Below are 24,510 nucleotides of genomic sequence, written 5' to 3' on the forward strand. Positions count from 1 at the left end.
AGGTGACTCTTGAACTTGTGGCTGTGGTCTCTGGCACCTGGCTCGAGGTCCCGTGGGGGTGTCCTCTGGGTGTCTGGTCCTGGCTGCCCAGCGCAGACACAAGCTGTGACTCCTGAACCCTCACATGGCACTTTGGGAAGTTGTCCAACGTGGGTCCCATCAGCCAGAGCATGGTGCTCTGCTTGGCCCTGCCGGCACTTGCCATGTCAGAGGTGAGCCTGGCCCCCTCCTGACTGTGATTTCTCCTCTCCCCTAGGCCTGAGGACAAACGTGAGACAATGTCGGAGGCGCGACACGACAGCACGAGCAGTTTACAGCGGAAGAAACCACCATGGTTAAAACTGGACATCCCGGTGCCGGGGCCTGTTTTGGTGCCCGAAGAGCCCCAGCCTGTGCAGGTACAGAGGCTGGGGGCAGGCGGGGGGGTCTGCGGAGCTGGGAGGGGTTGTGCGGAGCCCCCCCTCGCTCAGAGTGTGCCTGTGCCCTCCAGCAGTCCTGGCTGAGAAAGGCAGCTTGTGATGGCAGGTTGTGAGGCCACGTGAGAAGGGGCAGAGCCATTGAGCAGCTGAGGGAACTGGGTTTGTTTAGTCTAGAGAAGAGAAGACTGAGAGGAGACCTTATTGCCTTCTACAGCTACCTAAAAGGAGGTTGTAGCGAGGCTGGTGTTGGTCTCTTCTCTCAAATTAGTAATGATAGGACGAGGGGGAATGGCACCAGGGGAGGTTTAGATTTGATATTAGGAAAAAATTCTTCCCTGAGAGGGTAGTTAGGCACTGGAACAGGCTGCCCAGGGAGGTGGTGGAGTCGCCATCCCTGGAGGTATTTAAAGAACAAATAGATGTAGCGCTTGAGGATGTGGTGTAGTGGTTAGAGAAATGCTGGGAAAAAGGTTGGACTTGATGACCCTGGAGGTCCTTTCTAACCATAATGATTCTGTGATTCTGTGATTGGGTAAACTTATGATCAGAAACGAACTCCTCCTTGAAGGGGATGTGGGAGGCATGAGGGTGGGCTGCTAGTGTGCTCAGATCAGTGGACGTGACTGTCTGGGTGTGGGGATGGTGGGAAGTGTCGTGGCTGGGGAATATAGGAGTGAGGTATTCAAACCAGCATTTCTTAAGGAGGCTGGAGGAATGAGGGGCTCCTAGACAAGCGTGAGGGCCTGGAAGTGCTGGAGCTCATAATGAAATGAGCAGGGAATGGATCTGACGTAGGAATAGCCAAGATAATGACAGGCTCTCATCAGTAACAGCAGAGAAAGAACAGTTACTGGCAACACAATGCTGTTACCAGCATGAGGACCATAAGAAAATCATGTGGGTTGAGAAATAAGTAACATTGGAGAGTGGTTAAGTAGAGATGGGGTGATAAGTTAATAGGAACTGTGCAAAGTTTGAGAGTAAAACGTCTGCATTTGTGCCAGGAATGGGAAGAATAACAGGAATTTCTGCTACAAGGTGGCAAAAACTTTCATGCGCGGGTGAGTTGATCGCTGGCTGCTCGTGTGACCTTGCCTCGGGAACAGAGACTACGTGCACCAAAGACAGAGCCAGGTTCTTCCCGCCCAGCTCCGTGGGTGAGGTGCAGTGCCTGAGTTCAGTTGCTTGTGCCAGCAGGGAAATGGAGGGTTCAGCAGCTTCCCTGGAGGGGAGGACAGTCTTGTCTTAAGAGGGAACTTACATTGTGCTTGGAATGGCAAGGTCTGGCCTCTTGGCCATTTCTCAATCCAGGGACTAAAATGCACTTCAGCTGTAACAGTTTCTGGCAGATCAGTCTTGGTCCTGGTCTTCCTTCAGAAGGAAAGTGCTCGGAGTTCAGCCTGCAGAGATTACAAATCGAATGTGGGGTTTGAACAGTGAGGGTTGAAACATTCCAAGTCACTCATTTAAGGCTTTGGTGGATGTTCTCTTACCTGAAGTCTCCAAATCCAGCCGATCACCTTCTGGAGAGACACTCTGTACTTATGATGGCAGCTGGCAGAGGTGATGTTCTCTGGAGATCCAGTGTGCACAGCGCAGGCTGTCGGGATAAGAGTGCATAATGGGCTTCTTTGGCTTATAACCAAAGTATCCACGCATTGTTTTTATGTAAAATATAAGAAAAATATTAATGGAAATAGTTAGCTTTCTGGGCTAACCTGGAGTAGCAAGTAGTCTTGAGGCAGAGACAGTGTCTGTCGAGAGAAAGAGTTATCAGAGCTTCACTTGCCAGAGGAACAGTCTGCTCAGCCTGTATTTTACAGGTGGGAGATGATGTCTTTGCCAAGCTGATGAAAATTAATCCAGAGCAGCCCTGGGGGGTTGATTGTATGGGTTAAGAGCAGTCTGGTGGGTTGTGTCTTATTTGGTAGGTGACATTCAGCCAGGACATGCCAGGAGCTTTCAGACGCGACTGAGTTCAGACAATTAGGCTATGAACAAGCCAATGTGCTTGCTTAGCCTGCCCCAGGCAGCAGCTACAGCACAGACCCACCCTCACTCAGCTCTCGCAGGCTGTTAATGCGTATCTAGAGTCTCTTATGAAGCAGATCTCACTGAGAGTGGCCTAGGAGCGTGTGATCTTGGTTCCTTCTGGCTTTTTTAAAGCCAGGAGGTTACATTCATAGAATCATAGAGCAGTTTCAGTTGGAAGAGACCTTCAAGGTCATCGAGTAAAACCTTTGTCCTAGCCCTATCAACACCACTAAACTGTCCCTCAGCACAACATCTGCCCGTCTTGTAAACACCTCTGGGGATGATGACTCAACCACTTTCCTGGCCAAGCTGTTCCAATGCCTGACAACCCTCTCAGTAAAGAATTTCTTCCTAATATCCAACTGGAACCTCCCCTGGTGCAACTTAAGGCCATTTCCCCTTGTCCTGTCACTCAGGAGAACAGACCAACCCCTGCCTTGCTACAACCTCCCTTCAAGTAGTTGTAGAGAACCATAAGGTCTCCCCTCAGTCTCCTCTTCTCCACACTAAACAACCCCAGATCCCTCATACTGCAGGAGCTCGTGTAATATAGCCCACCCACAAGTGGGTGTCAGTCCATGGGTCAGGCTAGAGCCAGTCTGAACTGAGACCCACTGCAACAGGCAGATGCCATGTCCTTGCTGCGAACTGTTCTGTGCTGCAGAGCCTTTCCTGGCTAACACGAACACAGACCTCGTTAGCCCAATCTTGCTGCCCAGCTCCATGCACGCAGTTTGTGGCTGGGCCATTGGGCAGCTGCTGAATTGCTAACTAAATGCTTCCCAACCTGACTGGCCTGGCAGACCATCATTTTGAGAACACTGACTCCCCTCCTCCTTTTCTTCACAGCCAACAAGACGTCAGGCCTTTCTGCGAAGCGTGAGCATGCCCGCTGACAACACTCGTGTGCCCTCCCTGCCCAACGAAGTGAGGAGACCGGTGCTACAACGACAGACCTCAATCACCCAAACCATCAAGAGGTGAGACACTGAGTTCATGGAGCCTGCTTTAGTAGATGCTGCCGTCCACAGCCATCCTTTATTTGTGGATTTATGGTTCTTTATTTGTCCCATTGCCTGGCACTTCAGTGCCACGCTGTCACAGCAGGATCAGGTTGTCTCCCTTGTTATCTATCATATGATTGCAGACAAGAATGGATGCAGGTAGGTCCCCAGTATGTAAACCCAGTGGTGCTATATAGCCTGTCTTTAGTAAGTGAGGAGACAAGTCCTGGGAGGAAGATTGTAGTGATCAGGACAATAAGTGCTTCTTGCCCTTTAGAGACAAAGTTTGACTGCCCCCATGCCTGAGGGAGCTCACTGTTCCTAAGTAACAGGATTCCTGATGCTTAGCTGAGGCTGTATGATGTGGTGTGCTGGGCTTGCTTTGGTCTGATATCTGAGAGCTGGGCAAGGCAGAAGCCCATCCTGAGCAGCTCAGGTCTCTCGGCAGCTTGACTCCTAGCACCAGCTCATTGGCAGGTCCTTGAGATAGCTCTGGGGGGTGATGGAGAGCAGGGAGAGGCTGCTCTGGTCATATCCCTCACTCCTGCACACAGGGTTATCATTTGCCCCACAACCCAGGGGTCTCTGAGACATGACCACACAGCTGGATGCTTCTTCCCTCCCCGTGGGAAAGGCTTATCCCAATTTGTCCGAAGGGAGTGGCTCTCCCAGCTGCTCTCCTGAGATGCCTGGCTTTTTTCCTTGGCAGTGTATCAGGCCTGCCTGGATCCCAGGAGCCCCTAGGTCAGGGGCATTTCCAGCCAGCCAGCCTTCGCCCACTTGCAGAGGAGCAGCTTTCCAGCTATGGGAGAGACTGACCTCCCACGCACTGTTTTTCTTTGCTTCAGCTGCCTTGATGGTGAAGCTCTTCTGCAGCAGCTCTCTGTGATCCTACTTCTTGTGAGGTCGGGAGGGCTGAGCCAGGAAGCAGTGTCTGCTCTTTTCAGGACTGTGGGCAGCTTCTGAGGCTGTCCTTGCACACCTAGACTGCTTCTTCCCTCGCCTCCCTGCCCTTGTCCTGCCTCTTGCCAGGACAATTAGGCAAGACCATGTCGAGGGTAAGGGGATATCCTGGGAGGGTGCTGTGGAGGCCCTGACAAGAAGCATTGTGTGGGAGGGCCAGGGTAACCTTCTCCCCTAGAGGTCCTCACAACATGCAGCTTGTGTGTAGGGTGGAGTGGTTGGGGTGCTACGAACCACCTTCGGTGCTGGAGGAACAAATTTACCCCCAGTGCTGCTACACTGTGAGACAGACAAGGCCTATGGAGGTACAGTGAGCAAGGAAGGAGTGGTGGACCGTGGTGGTGAAGCTCCTGCCTGCTGAGGGAGATGCTAATGCCCTGCCTGGGGCGGTGGACAGACCTGTGTAGCTGTTGTGGAGACAGACCGTGTGACACCTTCCTCTTGCCTTCTCAGGCTATACTGGCTCAGGGTGGTGGCTGCATCGTTGCTGTGCTTAATGGTCTGGGTAGGCATTTTGTACCCTGGGAGTACGTGTGGTGCCACAGGGAGTGGCCCAGAGGTGCACAAATGGTTTTGTAAGCCCTGGGAGCCTCCTGCTCAGAATCTGTATGTGAGGGGTTTCAGTGCTATCCTGCAGTGCTGAGTTGTCTCACTCAGGCTCGCGTGCAGCACAGGAAGTGGTCAAGTCTCAAGTCTCTTTCCCCTGGAGGACTCATAGCTTGTGGGTGGCTTCTGCAGAATGCTGTGGGTTGTGGGTTGGAGAGCAGGTGCAGCAGTGGGAAGGCCTTTGCAAGGGACAAAACTGCAGGAGATGCACACACGACGTGACACTGGCAATGAAAGCATGAAAAAAGTGGATCAGAAGCAAGAACAGGGAGCTGGAAAGTACCAAGGAAAGGCCTAAAAACCTGTGCTCCGTTTAGCAGAGCTAGGGGTGCAATGGAGAATTGCAGACTATGCAGCTATAAAGGTGTCTTGGGGATGGCTGCCGGGTTTTCTGCTTAACACAGCCCCCAGGATGCACAGAATGCGGAACTGTTCTGGCAGCAGGACTCCACACCATCTTGTTCCCTGGGCTTGGAGGGTAACAGATCAAGTGTGTGCCTAAGGTCAAGCCTTCATGGCCTAGAACATGGCATCGGAGTGATTTGTGTACCTGAGTATAGGCATCTAACGCTGCTTCGCATCTCCCAGGGTGTCTGAGATGTCTGCGCGAGGCAGCAGATGTGGCACAGATAGGCCTGTGCACCAGGGAAGATCCTGCCAGGGTCTACCAGAATGGGTCCAGGGCACTTGCAGCGGCATCACATGCCTGTATCTAAGGAAATCGTATCTCAGCTTGCTGGCATCTTCGTGTTTCACACTTCAGTGTCCAAAGCCAGCCGGTGGGATCTGGTCATCTGGGCAGGAGAAAGCAGATCAGAGGTCCGGGGATCCAGGGGGATTGCAGTATCCCTGGTATCTTCAACAGCAACGGGAAATGTGTCACAGGTGCAGATGCACCAAAAGGATTCAGGGTTCAAAGCTTGTGTTTTGTGGCCTGAGTTTGGTTGTTTCTCTTGGGTCATGCTCTCAGCTGGAGATTGCTGTCACGTGCAGCATGGCACAACTGCTGCCAGTGCAGCTCTGCAAGGAAATGGGGAGGTGCTGGCTGCAGGCCACTGCTCACCTCCACAGCCCTGCAGGCTTCTTCCCTTCAGCTCTCTTCTCTTTGCAGCAGACAGGTACGGTTTCAAAGGAGTCAGACCCTGCCTGCTCACGGGCACCGGGTGGGCAGGAGTTCCCTGAGAAAGCGGCAGTCCCTGCCCCGATCATTTTTCAGGTACTGGTAGCACTGAGCGTGAAACCCACCCCTGCATGTGTGTGCAAGGGCTGCTGTGAACTGCCCAGGTTCTGGCTGTTGCTGGGACTATGTTGCTGTCCCAGGGCTGGCCAGGAGGCCTACAGACAGATGGGAGTGAGAAAGTTCATGTGTGCTTCTAACAAAAACCCCCACTTTGTCACTTCTACTAAATACACAGGCAGCTGTCAATAAGCATGGACTAACAAGCTGTCCACCCACCAGCCTCACTCCCTCCTTGCCTTCCCTAACAAACTGTCAACCTCGTGGTGTTCACCATGGCTGGAATATCTCCCTAGGGCTGCCGTAGTGCAGCCTGCCTTTGCTAGCATCAGTGCAACATGTGGTGTGTGCATATGTTGGCCTCCAAACCTCCTTGGGGCAGAAGGCGAAGGAGGGAAAGCAGCACTGAACAGATGCTGGTCATGTTGGTCCACACGGGGCTCAGAAGCTGGTGAATGGAATAGAGTGTTATGACACTGTGGCTTTTCCTAATCCATATGTGACTGTCTTCTTTTTGAGGTGGAGTCCTTCATTTACTTAGCACCAAGGAGTTGAGCCACTACAGGAGTCCAGGGCACAGAGGCCCATCGACTACCACCCCAAGACTGGAGCTCAGTAAACTTTTAAATCAGACAGATGATGTGACTTTACATGCGGCAGGGACTGGACCTAATGCCCAGGAGTCCCTTCCTGCCCTACCTCCCTCGCTGTTACCCTTGGCCAGCTGCCACTCTAGCCCTGTGTCCATCTTTGGCGACTGCTTGCGTTTGGTCTTGGGCTTTCAGGACTGCATAGCTCAACGTGATGGAAGAGCGAGAGCTGACCTCTGAAGTTGGTTCGTTGCTTGTTACAGTGCTTCAGAGAGTCTGTAAGATGCGATGGGGCTCTCCAGCTGGATGTTTTACATCTTTCCAGGATGCTCCAGACAGCCTAAACTCTGCAGTCAGCTCTCCTGGCCTATCTTGCCTATCATCAGAGAGTAGGACAGCTCCTTACCCTGGCCCTGGCCCCATAGTGGTCGCTGACAGTTCAGGAGTGGTCCTCATGGTGCAAAACAGCTGTGGTGGTGCTTGTCCTTCCAGGCTAGCGGGAGCACAGTTTCAGAGGGTTCCAGGGTGCTGCTGTTGATGTGATGAGCCATTCATCAGCAGGCTCATATGGGCACATATGACCCCCTTTCAGGAGTGGCCTCATGTATGGGTTTGTCACCCAATGTCACCTTGGTGTTGAAATATTGGTGGTGCCAGTCTATGAGAATCCATCGGAGTTGTAAAACTGTTTGGTGGCTCATGTTGTTTCTGCACATCTCCATGGCCGGAGCGTTACCTCTGTGCTATGGGCTCACTTCGGGTCTGTGAGGCCGGATGCTGACCCTCAGCCCTTCTGCTCTGAACGAGGATGAAGATTACTCTGATGAGATGTGGGTCCGTGGGAGCAGAGCAGTGCTCCGAGGCATGCACCTAGCCCTGTCTCTGAGGTCTGGCTGCTGTTGGCTTGCTGGAGACATTTGGGTCAGTGAGGCCAAATGAAATCTAGCAGTGGCCCACGTGAACCTCTCACCTGCTGAAGGGTCTGTTCTGAGTTGTTGGATGAACAGGGAAGGCTGTGGGCGATGTGTGCTGGTTTGCATGTTTAGGTTCTAGCTGGAAAGGCTGTGGGTTTCCAATTCACATCTTTTTACATGGTGGCGGGTGCCTTCAGACCTGTTGGTTGATGGTATCTTTGCTCAGTAGGGTACAAAATACAAAATACAGCACTGATTTCCTGGCTCCAGTGCACTGACTCAGGTGCCCTGTGTGACCTGACACTAGATTTAACCCAGCCTTTACTCCAGTCTGTGTTGTAATACTCCCTTTGTGATCTGTGAGGCCTTGCTTCTCGGCAGCTGGAAACCCTGTCCCTGAGCAGGGGGTCTGACGCCAGGTTTTTGAGTGTGCTTGAAAGGACTTTGAGGTGTCAGTACCTGGGCCACACTACTGTAGGCTGACACAGCTTATGCTCTTCTGAGGAAGGATTAACCATGCTGGAAAAGGCTTGGCAGGGCTGCGGTGATCTTTATAGGTTTAGGGTACCAGCTGTCCGTAAGTATTTGAAGTAGGTTGTTTGTCTTATTGCAATCTCTCTCCTCCTTCTGTGGGATTTTGTTTCTGATCCACTGCTCTTCTGTGACAGCAGCCACTTGGCAGCAAACCTGCCTCATGGCTGCAACCTGGCGCCCCTACTTCTGCAACCAGTCGCTTAGAGCTGTGTGTGTCTGCCTTAGCAGCAAATCTTTGCCATCAATGTTACCTTTGAGGAGGGTAGAAATCCTGAAGCATGAAGAACTTAGGGATATCCTGGCAGTGTGTGTGGAGGGGGCAAGGGGCAGGGAGAAAACAGTGAATGCTGATGGCTCTTGAGAGAGACTACAGAGCCATGAAACAGAACAACCCCACAGTGGGGATTTAGAGCTGGCCTGAAGATGGTAAGTGTTTTCAACAGGTGGTTTTTAAAGAAAAAAACCAAAACTTTCACCAAGTTCTTCTCTGAATTTCTGTTCCATCTCTTTTTTCTTTCTTTTTAGAAGAACCAAGAACAAACTGTCCTTTACTCACAGTGAATCTCTTCTGTCATTTTTCTTCTGTCTTAAGAGACAGAATGCTATTGATGGTTGAACGTTTCTGGCCAGCATCTGTCAGGTTGCTAAAACCAGCTGAGGACAGGCTGTGAGATGCTTGTGGGGAAGAATTCTGTCTGTCTCTGAATTGGGATGGGCTGGAGGTGACCACCAGGGCTTTTGTCTTTTTGTGTGTGTAGTCCAAGCTAACGTAATGCTTCTTTGCACTTGCATGCTGGCATCTTTCAGAGGCACAGCAGACTGGTTTGGGGTGAGCAAAGACAGCGACGCTACTCAGAAATGGCAGAGAAAGAGCCTCCGCCACTGCAGCCTGCGGTACGGGAAGCTGAAACCTCAGGTCATCCGGGAAATGGACTTGCCCAGTCAGGACAATATTTCTCTGACAAGCACAGAGACTCCTCCTCCGCTCTATGTTGGACCCTGCCAGCTGGGCATGCAAAAGGTGAGCAAATTGGGACAGAGTCAAGGCCATCGCGAGTTTCCTGCACAGTGTCTTCACCACTTTGGTCGCTGTGACCTATCTTAGTTCTGCCATGCTCAGACACTTCTCAAATCTTGGGTACAGTTTGGCAGACTCCCTCCTCCAGTAGCCTCTCTCCGGTCTCGTTGGCTGAGATCCCTCAGCTGTCTCAGCGATAGGCTCAGACCCGTGTTTGTCATGTTGGGACTATGGTGGTGATTAAACACGTGCAGCATGTCGCAAGAGCTCTCAGCTTGCGCTTTTTGCTGCCATTTTGCAAGGATAAAATTTTGCAGAGTGGCCAGTGTCCTGGACCCAAATACAGAGGAACAGGCCTGGTGTCACTCAGGACATTTGCCTCGTGGATTCTGGTCCCAAGCAGAACGCCGGCAGTGCCCAGCTACTGTCCCTATAGAAACTTGGTTATATTTCAGGACTTTGACAAGTATCTCATGCATCAGTGGTACCACAGCTCTGCTCATGGGCCCTCAGAAATGGTTTTCAGTGCCGGCAAAGGGCACCTGGTAGCGCCTTACTCGCTACTTTGAAGTGTGACCCCAGGGCACAAGACCCAGTCAAACCCATCCAGTTACCAGCACTTCAGAACCAACGCACAACATCCCAGCTCTTCCCTTTGCTCCCTTCAGCGACTGTAACTGCTGTGGTTGATGACTGTGTGTTAGTGAGCACCACTGCAACCTGGGCAAGTGGGCAAACAGATTTCTTCCAGAGCAGGTTACTCTGTGACCTGAAGCCTGGATGCATCGCTGGAGCGGAGGAAAGTATTGTGCATTTTTCAAAGAAGTTGCACCTTGTGCTCTTTCCCATTTTCTTACTAACTGAAATGTCTTGCAGTAAGTCTTAGGACTCAGAGATATTGTTGCGCTCTATGTGGACTATTATTAAATCAGAACATGGTATCAATAGGTGTAAGCCCATAAAGCTTCCTGCTGGATGTGCAACTGTGGATTAAAAAAAGCTCGTAAAACATTAGGATAAAGCATAGAAGTCTTATGGAAACCACAGCTGGGATGATGTAAGGGCAGAGGAAAGGTTTGTAGCTGAAGGCAATATTTTCATTAGGTTGCTTTGTATGTTTGGAAGAAGTGAGAGCTTCGGCCTGCAGAGACCCAAAGATGAGCTTGCAGCTCCCGGAAGCTTGCCTGCCTTTTCCAGCTGTTACAACTTAATTAATGGAAGCAGATGTAAATACACGGTTAAGCTTCAACAGGATACTGTTTAAGTCCTGGGCTGTCCAGCATCAGAAAGGAAACCAGCTGGAAAAAGAACATGGCTGTTTTCAGGGATTTCTCAAACTCCTGTTCAGACAGCATGTTCTTTGATTGTAGAACTCACTGGCACAGCTGATGAATGAAACTAAGAACTTAGGAAGGGCTGAAGGAGGTTTGGAGTCTGCTGTGAACATAAGGAACATTCTGTGTGAGAAGTCAGTACCAACAAAAGAAAAACAAAAAAAGAAGAAAGGAAAAAAAAAGGCAGGGGAAGAGGTTTGAAGGCTCAGATTTGGGGCTTCTTAGCTTGCAACAGGTTTTTCTGTTTCTCCCTGTTGTAGAATTGCTTGTTGGTCCATTCAGCCTGGTTCTTGGGCAGTCCCAGGAGCCAGGCCGCTGCCAGGATCTCAGGATGTTTGCTGGGGGAAGGAGGGCTTGGTAGAGAAGGGGTTGGAGTTGAATAGACTGATGGACTGCTTCTCTCAACAGATCATAGACCCCTTGGCCCGTGGCCGAGCTTTCCGTATGGCTGACGACAATGATGGCTGCAGCATCCCCCACACACCGATCACACCAGGCGCCACATCGCTCTGCTCCTTCACCAGCTCACGCTCAGGGTTCAATCGCCTCCCACGACGGCGGAAACGGGAATCTGTTGCCAAAATGAGTTTCCGAGCAGCTGCAGCTTTGGTGAAGGTACTGTCTGTGGGAGAGCGGGGACCAGCCTGGTGGCAGGATGGGGCTCTGCCCTGAGAGAACAGTGAAAGGGAAGGAGCTGCTGAGCAGAGAGCGTGGGGAGAGCAGTGGCGGAGGGGAAGAAACCGAGCCATCTCCTGTTCTGTTTTCAGCCGTGGGTCTAGGAGGCAGAATTTGCAAGAAGCAGGGATGATGGCTAGGTTTTGGTACAGGTCCTGACCAGGTACAGATGGACCAGCTAGAGGTTCAGGCAGGCTGAACTGGACCAGCTGGTCCATCTGTAGCTGGTCAGCTGCCATGAGAGAGCACAAGTACCTGAGGCTTTTGCTATGCAAGTCTCTTAATTCTGCCACGTGTCTGCTTTCCTGGACCCAGTGACATTTTTACTGTGTCCAGTACGCGCCATCACGGCGGTTTGGTCAGAGACGTTTTGCAGCACGTGGCAGAGGAGCATGTTGCAAGGCTGGGCTGTGTGGGAGGTGGGCACTGGGGATTGAGAAGTGGGGTAACACTAGTGAGTCTCACCAGGAAGATGTCACACATCAGCTCCACGCACAAGCATGAACCAGCTCAGCACTTGGGCTGCCTGTGCACCTGCTGGGGTGGTTCTGCTTGTGCCTGAGGTTCAGGTTTCTGGCAGTGACTTGATGCCCCTTTCTGTGGCTACAGGGCCGCTCTGTGAAGGACAGCACCCTGAGGAGAGCTCAGCGGCGCAGCTTCACCCCAGCGAGTTTTCTGGAGGAGGACACAGTGGATTTTCCAGATGAGCTTGACACTTCTTTCTTCGCACGGGTGAGGGGCAGGCTCTGGTGTGGTTCTGGCCCCAGAGGCGGTGCAAGACTCTAGGTCTGGCAGGACTGTGTGTTGCCGAAAGTGGCTCTGCTTTCTGCCAGAGCTGGTGTCTCAAATGTGGTGCTGCCTTCTCCTGATGGGACCTCTGTTTCTCTGCCCAGGAAGGAGTCCTTCATGAAGAGCTCTCTACTTATCCAGATGAAGTGTTCGAGTCGCCATCAGAAGCTGCGATCAAAGATGCTGAGGTGAAACCTCCAGATCAGACAGATCTCACAGGAGGGGCCTTGGACAAAAATGAGCTTGAAAGAAGCCACCTGCTACTGTGAGTATCTTCCTTGAAGCTACCGAAGCCTTTCTTTAAACCCAGCTTAAGACCTTCTGCCCCAGCTACACATGCATGTGAAAGGTGACTCTGAGGCCACCTCTGCAGTCTCTCCAGCAACTTCTAGCCTCATGTGGTGTGTTTTGGAGACTGTACCATGCCTTAAGGAAACAAAAGACATTTTAAATCAGTTGTGAAGATGCTGAGGGCCCAGCCTTTGGCTATTGAGAATGTAGCAAAGACGGGAAGGCTCTTGCCATTGCCACAGTTACCAGGAACTGTTGTCTTGCTCTGAGGAGCGGTGTGAAGCATTGCTGAGTGTCAAGCTGGGCTACATTCCTCACTTGAAACGAGAGGAAGGTGTGGCACTGATGCCGAGAGCCCTACAAATATGTGGGTGGTACTGTACTGTATGCCTAAATTTTTTCCACCTGAGTAACTGGTACTGAGTAATTGCTCCGTGTCGTTTCCGAGTCAGCTCTAGCTTAGCTGGCAGCTCACCCCAGCCGAGAGCTCTGCTGGGTGTGAACATGGAGCAGACAGGGAGGTCCTTGTTGTGGTTCTGCTGCTCACGGCCCATCTAGCTGTGTTGGCGCTTTCCCTTCAAGTGTTTCCAAGAACTTGACTCAGTCTTAACATAAGTGGAAGCAGCAAATGGTGGGAGTTTGTTGTCACTCCTCTCAGACGGTCTCAGTCTTCTTGGCTTCATTTGGATCTCCTTAAATAGTTCTGTTTATAGAGGAAAACACATTTCTCTCACACTTGAGAGAACTGTTATCAGAATCATAGTCGGGTGTCTGTTTAGGTGGCCAGGTGTTTGTTTTGGCTCAAGCTGATAGCCCAACACCGGAAATATGGGGAAACAGCACGTCCGTAACACAAAAGCCACTTGAACTCTTGGGCCAAGAGCAGGCTGCAGTGGAATCTGCACTTTCTGCTAAAGAAAGGCTTCCCAAGGGGAAGTTGGGACTCTCAGCTTTATAAAAATGCATCTTCTGTGAGGCGCAATATTGAAAATAGATGAAGTTTCACAGCAGCATGTTTGGCTGCAGAGGTTTATATTCTTCCTCATCCTGTTGCTTGTCTGGGCTTCAGAGCTGTTGTGATCTCTCCAAGGTGATCTTTCACAAAAACGTTTGTCAGCTCATTTCTCTGACCACCTCTGGCAACCATTGTCTTTGTGCAGAGGGGTCAGCTAGGAAGCCAGAGGAGGTTAACTAGACTAGAGTGCAGATAAGGGACACGCCTGCTGCACTGCGAGGCAATGTGAGCAAGGGTGAAATGAATATTTCTGTCTGGATATGACAGAGACTTAGAAAAAGCAGATGCTGTTCACCAGTAGCTTGTGCACCGTTCATCGCACGCTCTGTTTTGGTAAAGAAGCCATCCTCGAGATAGTCATGCTTGGGATTTTTATTGTGTGGTTGGAGCCTGCTTTTGTCCTCCTGAAAAATGCATGCGTTGGTGCAAATAAAGGGAGGAGTGGAAGGCAGATTGTGAGAGGTAACTGGCACAGCTTGCACGGAATCAGAGTCACAGAATCACAAAATCACAGAATCACAGAGTCATAGAATCACAGAATCACAGAATAACAGATTCACAAAATCACGGAATCACAGAGTCACAGGGTCACAGAATCACAGGGTAATATAATCACAGAGTCACAATCACAGAATCACAAAGTCACAGAATCACAGAATCAGAGGGTCACAGAATCACAGAGACACAGAGACACAGAATCACAGGGTCACAGAACCACAGAGTAACAGAGTCACAGAATCACAGAATCACAAGGTCAGAGAATCACAGAGTCACAGAATTGCAGAATCTCAGAGTCACAGAATCACAGAGTCACCGACTCAGAGATTCACAGGGTCACAGGGTCACAGTGACAGTGACATGTGACAGTGTCGCTTTTTTTGTTCTGGGAAGCTGCTTGGATTCCTGCTCTTCTCCTCTCTCTGATTTGGTGGGCATGAGGGTTTCACTTGCCAGTGCAATCGCAGTAAGGTGATTTAAAGGCGGCTATTTCCACTGCTGGTCTAAACTGCACTTCCATTTCATAGCAGAGAGCAGAATGAAGCAGAGGGGGAAACAGATGTGCGTGAGGCTGCAGGTGTGCCTGAATGCAGCCTCCCCATTTTAGCCTGTTGCTGAAACACTTCTTTAAAGCCTTGAGATCTCCTTGTCGGTGGAGCTTGGCACAGCTGCCTTGTGCCACCTCTTGCATATAGTCCTGTGCTTTCATCACATGGTGCTGGATAACTCTTTGAAATACAGCTGCTGTTTCAGGGCACCTTGCCTGCCATCAGCTGCTGCCCAGCCTGGCTGTGGTGGGACAGAGGGGCTGCTGCCACCAAAGACCAGAGGAGGGCTGGTCCCCGTTGCTGTGCCATGTAGAAGGAAAACCATTGCTGTCCTGCTTTTTATTTCAGCCCACTGGAGCGAGGCTGGAGGAAGCAAAAGGATGGGGCCCTGGCACAGCCCAAGGTCCGCTTGCGGCAGGAGGTGGTGAGCATGAGCCCCCAGAAGCGTGGCCAGCGCATCGCTGTCCCAGTCAGGAAGCTCTTCGCCAAGGAGAAGAGGCCGTATGGCCTGGGAATGGTGGGGAAGCTGACGAACCGGACGTACCGCAAGCGCATTGACAGCTACGTCAAGCGGCAGATTGAGGACATGGATGATCACAGGTGAGAGCTGCAGTCATAGAAGGGGTCCCAACAAAACCAGTGAGTGATTGCTGTTGCCACTCGGTGCCTCAGGTTGCTGCCTTGGGGTGGTTGGGTGAAACCTGCAGCTAAGACTCCCGGAGTCTCTATCCCTAAAGGACGCTGCAAACTGCAGCAGGCAGCAGCATGTCAGTCTGTTAGTATCGCCGTGCGCCGGGAGCTCACCCTGCTCCTCGTGTTGCTGTGGGTGTCTGTAGCTCTGCCACATGAAGGCACTGCAGGTCTCCGCTCCCCTCCCCCTCCACTGTCCTGCGAGGAACAGGAAGGCTGAGGTATCCCTACCTCTGAACATTCTCCCAAAGTCATAATTTCAGACACACAGGACACCTTGGCATCAGGCTTACATGTTCCCCTGGATGTTTTCATGGGGTAATGGGGGAGTCAGGGTAAACAGGGTCTATCTGGATGAGGCTTTGAACAACCTGGTCTAGTGGGAGAGAGGTGTCCCTGGCCACAACAGGGGGGTTGGAACTAGGTGATCTTCAAGGTTGGAACTAGATGATCTTCAGGGTCCCTTCCAACGTTAACCATTCTGTGAATCTGTGATTCTGTGATCTGCCAGCAAGACCTTAGCTTATTGCCTCCAGCCTTGTGCATCCCTGTGTGATCCTGGCCCTGTACCCCAGATTCTGCAAGATCCCTGGGGAAAAAGAGCAGCTTTTCTCCTGTGTTCTGTGAGTAGATGTAATTTGCCTCAATTTTTTTCTCTGATCTTTTCCTTTTCCTCCATCCAGGCCTTTCTTCACTTACTGGGTCACCTTTGTGCATTCACTCATCACCATCCTCGCTGTGTGCATCTATGGCATTGCCCCTGTGGGGTTCTCACAACATGAAACTGTTGATTCAGTAAGTAAATCCCCCTGACTTACCTGGAGTGTGATTGTGTCTCAGTCTTCAGCTGCTGGCTCTTGTGTTGTAGTCTTCGGCTTATTAGCTGAGGGCCTTGGCAGCTGGACACTGGGTGTCCAGCCTTGGGGGTCTGCCTGCAGAATTTGCGTGAGCCCCTGTGCCACCTTCTCTCCCTCCTGCAGCCACATAGCTCTTGGCATCAAATTATACCGGTGTGAGGGACTTTGCAGGCTCTGGTTGTCTGTGCTGGGAGCCCTTTCAAGTGACTTGCTCCCCTCCTGGTGGAGATGAGAAGGATGTTCATGACAGGGAAATATTTCAAACCTGATTTATGTTTTCGCAAGAATTGCAGGATTTGGCTTCTGCTAGGAGCAAACCTGACCTTTGTGTCTTTGAGAGCTGATCTTGAAGCCATTTGTAGCCTTGCCATGTGTTGCTGAAGGTCTCTGAGATATGTATCTCTACAGCCACATCCCTGCCCTGTGCAGGAGATGCCCTGGGTCGCTCCTCACCTACATGTCTGACAGCTTTCAGAGCACTGTCACCAGGGTCTGGGCCTGGGCTACCGGCAGGTGCTGCTTGTGCTTCTGAGCTCTGGGAAAGTTTTTGGAGCCCCAAAAGCCACTCCCAGGTCTCCAGGCCCTGGGATTTCTTGAAAGTTGAAGTAGCCAGAGATAGTAACATTTTAAATGACATCTTAAGATGAAGATGCCCATGCCTGGATGAGGATTTATCTGCAATCCTGCAAAAGACGAGTTTGAGAGAACCGTGTGCCCATGTGGGGATTTCTGTTCATCCAGGGTGCTGTTTTCACCAATCCCTCCTAGTTTTCCTGCTTACCCTGTGGGCAGGAGCTCACGGGGCTCTTGCTTTCTCTCCTCGCAGGTTTTGCGAAACAGAGGGGTTTATGAAAACGTCAAATATGTTCAACAGGAAAACTTCTGGATCGGCCCCAGCTCAGTGAGTGCTCTTGGCTGGGACTGTTGGTGGGCTGATGGGGGACTGTATGCTGCAGCCATGCCACCCCAAGGACTGGAGTCCTCCACTGCTTTGGAGCTTGGTGCCAGCAGCTGCCATCAGTTGGACATCCCGTGGCGCTGTGCTGTCACTGGCAGGCTCCAGCCGCCCTGCAGAGTGGGCTGCCTGGAGGCTGGGATGGACCGTGGCGTTCCTGCTTTGCATCCTCTTCTACAAAGCTAAACATGGAGATGGAGAAAGTGCAGGCGTTGCGTGGTGTGTGGCAGCTTTCCTGATGCCATTCCCCTCGGGAAAGGCTGTCAGGTCCCAAAGTTTCCATTCCTGGCCACAGCGCTGACCTTTCTGGGGCCATGGGCAAGGAATTCCCTGAACTTTTGTTCTGAGCTTGCCTTCTTGAAATATTGGGAGCATGTCTGATGTGTGTTGGGCTTCGTCATGCAGGACTTGTCCCTAGTCACCTGAGTCTTAATAGGGGTACCCCTCACAGTTCCCCCAGCCTGCTCTGCCCCTTGGCTGAGCTGAGTGTTCCCATCTCTGCCAGGAGGCCCTGATCCACTTAGGGGCCAAGTTCTCCCCGTGCATGAGGCAGGACCAGCAAGTGCACAGCTTCATCAGCGCCAAGCGGGAGAAGGAGAAGCACTCGGCTTGCTGTGTGCGGAACGACAAGTCGGGCTGCGTGCAGACCTCAGAGGAGGAGTGCTCGGTGAGTGCAGTGGCCCCTTTTGTGTTGTCTGTGCAAGCTCGAGGCCACTTATGTCCCACCCTGGGCTTCATGGTGACACCTCTCCTCTCTCCTGCAGTCCACGCTGGCCGTGTGGGTGAAGTGGCCCCAGCACCCCAGCACCCCAATGCTGGCAGGAAGCAAGAGGCAGTTTGGGTCTGTTTGTCATCAGGACCCCAGGTAGGTCCTGCCTAGCCCAGATGCTGTCCTCTAGGGTGACAGCTGCTGTGACAACAAAGTCAGAGAGGCAGCTGCTGCTCTGGAGACCAAGGGACATGGGGGCAGTGACGTCCCCACCTGCCCAGTCAGCTGGAGGGGAGGCTGAGGCAGAGCGTGATGATAGTTCTGTTTTCCCCTAGTTTCCGTGGCTGTGGGGTGCCCACCTACACAGTGGCCTGTTTTGAGCTGTGGGTGCCTTCCTCGTCCCTCTCCCTGTGCTCACCTGCTCCCCACACAGGCTCCCTTCTTGGGGTACAGCAGTCACATTCCCAGCACGCCTCTGCCCCAGGGCCCTGCCAGCTGCTGGCTGCCCTCGCTTGCCATGGGCTGACATAGAGCTGTCGTCATGCTGAGGCCACAATCTCTGCTTGCTGGAAGGAGGCTGCGGCTCTGATCAGCGCAGCCTTGGCTGATCTGATGCAGGGTGTCACCAGCCCTTGCCAGGGACAGAGGGGAGCTATGCGACTGTGGTCTGAGAGCAGGGACAGTGTGGTGGCTCCCTGGGCGATCCTGCCTGGTGCTGGGGAAAATTGTTTCTCAGGCTGATCTCTGCTTTCTGTTGCTGCAGGGTGTGTGAGCAGCCGGCCTCGATGGAGCCGCACGAGTGGCCCGATGACATCACCAAATGGCCGGTGAGCATCGCCGGTGGCACAGAGCCTGTACGGGCGGCTGGAATAAGAGCCACAGCTGTGTTGCTGGAAGCAAGGGGGGTCTGTAGTGCATTCCTTCTGCTTGTTCACAAACGTCACATCAGGGTAACCATGCCAAGGCTCACGGCTCAAGGCTCAGGGCTTTCCAACAACAAAAGTTTGCCCTAGGCCAGCTGAAGCCCTGGCCTCCACCAGGGCAACAGGGTGATGGAGACCAACCCAGCCTTGGGGCTGTGTTCATCCCTCGGTGGAGAGGAGGTGTTGTTTGAGGCTCAGGCAGGCGGGCTGTCGGGCATCGCCCTGCTGTCAGAGGGAGGCCGGTGTCTGTGAGGCTGACGTCTCCTCAAGGGGCTGTTTTGACTTGAGCCACACGGCAAGCAGAGCCGTGGCTGGCTCATTACAGCCTGTTGTTGTTTTCCAGATCTGCACAAAAAACAGCGCCGGGAATTACACCAACCACCTTCACATGGACTGCGTGATTACAGGCCGGCCCTGCTGCATTGGGACCAAAGGAAGGTAACGAGTTTTACCTGTACGGAGAGGGGCAGGGTGTTGGGGTGAGACACATGGGGGCCTTTTCAGGTTGTAGACACAGCCATTTGTCCTCCTTGTCCTTCCCACATGCAGCTCAGAGTCCTGCTGGGCAGGGGATTTGGACAGGGAGCTGTGACAGGTCTCCCAGCCAGAGCAGGACTCTGGGATGAGCCAGAGCTAACAGCCAGCCTGAGTGTTCGGTGTGGCAGGGTTATCTGGCTCAACTGGTTCTGCAGTTCAGAGCTACGAATCCCAAGGAATTAAATACCTCTGTTGGGGAGTTCTGTACTTTTCCTTGGGAATGGCCAGCTACATCCTGACAGTCTGCATTTGCCCTAGCCTGGAGTCCATGAGCACTCAAGGAGATACCAGGAAGTTACTCGTTCTGGCTTTGCCAAGGAGGAAGAATTCTTCGCTTGACTGCTTACCCAGTGCTTGGGCCTGCCTTTGCCTGCTAGGGAGACAAATCAGTGCTTCTTCAACATGTGACTTGTTCCTTGTTTTGATTACTTGTGTCCCCTCCAGGTGTGAGATAACCTCCCGGGAGTATTGTGAATTTATGCGGGGCTATTTCCATGAGGAGGCAACACTCTGTTCTCAGGTAAATGTGGAGTTGGGGGTTTGTGTAGCTGCCCTTCTCCCTCATGCTCCCCTGAGCAGCTTGGCAAGATCTGGGGGTGACTGTGCTGCAGTGTAGGTGGAAGTCCCGTGTCCTGTCTCACCCTGAGCCCAGGGTGGTCCTGGCTGTAGTGGCAGAGCTGGCTGCATCTCTCCCTCTTTGGCGACCAGTTTAGGACTTGGGCTGTCAGCTGCAAAAGCAGGAGCACTGTGGAAGCAGCGGGAGAATGCAGCCTTCCTGCTCCGCTGGCGAGAAATGCAGATGTCTTGGTTGTGCATGTGTTGGGGCGACGAATGAGGGCATAAAGATGCCACAGGGAGTGGGTGGGGTCTTGTGTAACTTGGTGTTGGTGATGAGGGTTGGAACTTGATAGAGCAGAGAAGAGAGAGGAGAGTTCCTCTTTCAGAGCTAACTGCAGTCTCTGCCCTGGCCTTGGTAAAGGGCCATGTTGGCTGAACCACTGCACAACCCCACTTCTGCCCTAGGTGCACTGCATGGATGACGTCTGTGGACTCCTCCCTTTCCTAAATCCAGAAGTCCCTGACCAGTTCTACCGCCTCTGGCTCTCCCTTTTCCTCCACGCTGGGTAAGCCTAGGTGTACACCTGCCACCGTCTGGGCAGAAACCTGAGCCCTGGGATTGCTGTTCTGGCAGTCCCTTCCTGTTGTCCCTGCTGAGGTTTACTGTGCTGTTTGCTGGGAGAGACATCAGAGGCGTGGGCGAGGCTGGACCAGGAGCTCTCAGCAAAGAACACCAGTGCAGGGCTGACTTCAGTGGCTGCTACTTCAGCTCCTGTACTCTAACTTTTCAGGATCCTGCACTGTCTGGTTTCAGTCTGTTTCCAAATGACGATCCTACGGGACCTAGAGAAGCTGGCAGGATGGCATCGCATCTCTATCATCTACCTGCTCAGTGGCATCACTGGGAACCTTGCCAGTGCAATATTTCTACCCTACAGAGCAGAGGTGGGTCTACAGCAAACATGGGTCCTAGCAGCTTGCCTTGAACACAAGACCTTTCTAGGTGCCTGTACCTCTGGCCACAGACACCAGAGCTGGGCTCACCTGTGCAGCCTGTGCCTTGTGCACGTTTGTAGCCAGAAGGCAGCAGTACCACACCACCATCTAGGTGCCAGGCACTGACGTTCCCCAGAGCACCCTGGGCTTTCCAACAGTGGCCCGGCATGGCTGCAGTAAGGCGGCTGTGTCTCCTAAAGGGGGGTTTGTCCAAGCACAGGGTCAGCAACGCCCCCGGCAGGCTGGGCACTGAGAGCTGTAGCTGTAGCTGGTGCCAGAGCCGCCCCGCATGGGAGTGACAGGCAGAAGAGGGGCAAAGAGCAGAGCTCGCCTTTCCCACAGACTGTCCCTGTCCACATGCCACAGCTGGAGAAATGTGCTGTGACTGCCCAGCTTCACTTCAGAAGACTGGAGGAGTATCTTCCAGGTCCTTCAGTAAGGAAAAGTGCATGGTGGGTGGCAGGAGACAAGAGACTGCCTTCAGGGACTTCTCCCCTCTGGTGGCTTAAACCACATCTGCCCTCCTTAAATATAAAGTCTGTTCTGGTGATTGGTGGCCTCACACCTACCTTGATCCTGAATCAAACCAGGCCCCCTCACGCCTTGAACCCCATTACAAGGATGAAGTTCCAAGCTGCGGCATCTCTTTCCCAAGAAACACTGAACAAGAAGTTGAATAAGAAGTAACTGTAGTGCCTGGGGCCGGCTGAAGAAGCCAGGCAGATGGTATGTGCCTGATGTGACCTGTAATGCTCTTCTTCTGCAGGTTGGCCCTGCGGGATCTCAGTTTGGGATTCTGGCCTGTCTCTTTGTGGAGCTTTTCCAGAGTTGGCAAATCCTGGCACGCCCATGGAGGGCTTTCTTCAAGCTGCTGGCTGTGGTGCTCTTTCTTTTTGCCTTTGGCCTCCTGCCTTGGATCGATAATTTTGCTCACATTTCAGGATTTATCAGCGGCTTCTTCCTCTCCTTCGCCTTCTTGCCCTACATTAGCTTTGGAAAGTTTGATTTATATAGGAAGCGATGCCAAATTATAGTTTTCCAGCTCATCTTCATTGCACTCTTCTCAGGACTTGTAATTCTGTTCTATTTCTACCCCATCAAGTGCGAGTGGTGCGAGTTTCTGACTTGTATACCATTCACAGACAAATTCTGTGAGAAGTACGACCTGGATGCACAGCTCCACTGAAAGGCAAAGACTGGCTTCTCGAGCAGGCACTGGAGATGGACTGTCTTTGCGTTTGCTGTGCCGGTTCCTTGTGGACAAAGCCTCTAATCCAATGACACTTCTAACCCTGCCCGCGGTTAATTTAAACTGTCTCCTTAGCACTTGGCAGGCATGTTTTTTGCCTTATCTCTGAAGACTCTGAAAACGGAAAGTTTGTGCCTTGTTCAATTGTATTGAACCTTTTCTGCTGCCATTATTTTTATTACATTAGTTTCAATACTACATTTTTAACCAGAGTTGTTTACTACTGCTAAGGTGGTGATTAAACAGTAAGGTAGCGTTTTAGCTACTGTTAATTTTTCTGCATAGTCTGTGGCTACGTTTGTTACTTTCACCTAGGCTGTTTCATGTCAATAGAATCAACTCTTTTCTAGCATCCAGAACTATCAGGTGCAGATTCACAGCTGGAAATAAGGGCCTTAAAAGCCTCAGAAAAATACAGAGCCTCTTTAATCAGTGAAAGTGCATTCCACATACAGCTCAGAGGCAGACATTTCAAAGCAGATGCAAAAAAATGGAAAGAAAACACGAGAACATCCACTGGAGTCTCTTTCTCTTTGAAATGTCCCAACTTTTTTCTCCAGGAAAGTTCCTTCAGGAAAGGAGAATCCACAGTCTGGTCTCGGTAGGGCTGAATTCTCTGCTCTCTCTGTTAAAGAAAGAAAATAAGGAAGGAAGAAAATATTTGGCAGTGTCAATAGCTACTGCATGCTGGGCTCTCTTATCACTATCCCACCACTCCTAGACAGAACGGGGCGATCATGCAGTGCCATGGGCACCGTGGGGCAGATGACTTCTGTTGTGGCACACATTTTATTATACTGGATGTTGTAGCATTGAAAGAAGACAAAAAATTAACCATGGTCACAAAGCAACGGTTTCTAACCCGGCTAGATGGAGCCTCAGAACAAAAAACCAAGCGGCTGGGAAAGCTGCTGTGACCACTGCTCTTCAGACACTGTGATTGTGGGGTTTTTTAAGATGTGGACGGGAAGCAGACATAATTTTCACATAGTATGCTTGAGAGTCTTGGCAACATCTTGTGTTTGCCTGCACAACTTTCTAAACCCAGCAGTACAATACCAGAATTATGTCTACATAGGTTACAAGCAGGTAAATATACATGGTCGTAGTGCTTCCTCTGTGGGAAATGTTCTGAAATGCATAACCTGCACAGAAATTCAGTCTAAACAAAGTAGGGTTAGATACACCATTGCCAGCAGTAAGATATCCCTGCTGCTGCTCCTGCTGTATGTTAACTGAAGCAGCTGAATTATCATTCCCTGCCCTACAAGCAGCACAACCAGGGTATGGAGATGGACCACAGCCAGGGCACAAGGCTAACGCAGATGCAGGAACTCAGAAATAACTCCATGGAGAGCAGCAACAGCAGCTGCTGCGAGCCTGAACACTAAAGCCACGGGAAGATGAAGAATTGGCAGCTCTTAATGGGTATTCAGGACTTACCTGACCGGTTACTTTCGAAGCTTCTTTATGAAGCTGACCTCATCCCGGTTTCTGATGCCGTACCTGAGCAGAGAGTTACATGGTTATATGGCTGTTTTTCAGGATCCACAGCCTTTCAAATTCTACAGCCTCCTCTTTCCCAGGGGAAGGTGGTCTCTTGCAATCATGAGCTGTGCTCTAATGCAGGACAAGTTAAAATTCTCACTTGTGCAGAACATGCTGCCAGCATGGAGGGCCCTGATCATCTGCCTTTTTAACTGCAACGCCCGCTTAAGTGCAACATTTATCGCCCATAGCTCAGTCCTTACAGGACAGCTTTGATTAGGGCTGTCTTGCTAAAATTTCAGTACTTCAGACAAGCTTTTCTTGCTGGCGTGCACACATGCTGGCAGAGCTGGCACTGCTGTGTGCGGCAGCTTGAGTGCTTGGAAGCCCCTCCTGCCTCCTCACCCTGAGAACAGACATGGAAACACTGAACTCATTTGCCAGCGTTGTTACTAGACTGTCTGTGGTAAGTGGCTGAGCAGGTCCAGAGCCTAACACGCTTATCCTCGGTTTCCTGTTTCCTTGGCAATCCTCTGCCCTCCTTCCCAGCTTTCTACCTCAGCAGCTTGGCCGAGCCCTCTGTGAGGGTGACTGAGCACTGGAACAGGTTCTCCAGAATGAGGCATTTTTGAAGATAAAACCCAACTGGACGCAGCCCTGAGCCCCCAGCTCTGTTTGTGCAGCAGGTCGGACTAGCTGACTTCGAAAGGTCCCTTCCACTCTGGATCCCCTCAACCACATAATGTGTCCTGACCCCATCCTCTGCTGGGCAGCTGCTCCCCGTTTCCCTGGGGACGAACTAATGTGCTTCGTGTGCATGACACCATCCCTGGCCCCCTCTGTGTTCTACTCCCCTCACACTTAGGTTTATTGTCACCAGTCCTGCCTCTGCAGGACACCTCAGGTACAAGCTTAGTAACCACAACCTATTCTGCGGGAGTTTGGCATGGGTGGCCAAGGGGTGAAGCGCCTCGGTGCAGCCTGAACAGGATGAACGTGCTCGGCACAGGATGGCTCTGGCTGAGGAACCACCTGAGGCCTCCCTGTCCTGCAGGTGTCCCTCAGTCTGTCAGGGCAGA

At 51.8% G+C, this 24,510-nt stretch overlaps 1 protein-coding gene across 1 annotated transcript; it reads left to right on the forward strand.

Annotated features, from left to right (window-relative positions):
* Positions 1–263: 263 nt before the first annotated feature.
* On the forward strand, positions 264–22,214 carry RHBDF1 (rhomboid 5 homolog 1 (Drosophila)). Its single transcript, XM_009875946.1, has 17 exons — positions 264–398; positions 3,303–3,433; positions 9,109–9,322; positions 11,062–11,268; positions 11,938–12,060; positions 12,222–12,382; positions 14,818–15,069; positions 15,843–15,954; positions 16,843–16,917; positions 17,477–17,638; positions 17,736–17,836; positions 18,444–18,507; positions 18,947–19,041; positions 19,585–19,660; positions 20,164–20,264; positions 20,490–20,643; positions 21,461–22,214. The coding sequence occupies exons 1-17, from the start codon at positions 279–281 to the stop codon at positions 21,878–21,880; spliced, it is 2,568 nt and encodes an 855-aa protein (XP_009874248.1). The 5' UTR covers positions 264–278; the 3' UTR covers positions 21,881–22,214.
* The last annotated feature ends 2,296 nt before the right edge of the window (positions 22,215–24,510 follow it).

The sequence above is a fragment of the Apaloderma vittatum genome, unplaced genomic scaffold (genome assembly GCF_000703405.1).
Source record: "Apaloderma vittatum isolate BGI_N311 unplaced genomic scaffold, ASM70340v1 scaffold11909, whole genome shotgun sequence".
Classification (NCBI taxonomy): domain Eukaryota; kingdom Metazoa; phylum Chordata; class Aves; order Trogoniformes; family Trogonidae; genus Apaloderma; species Apaloderma vittatum.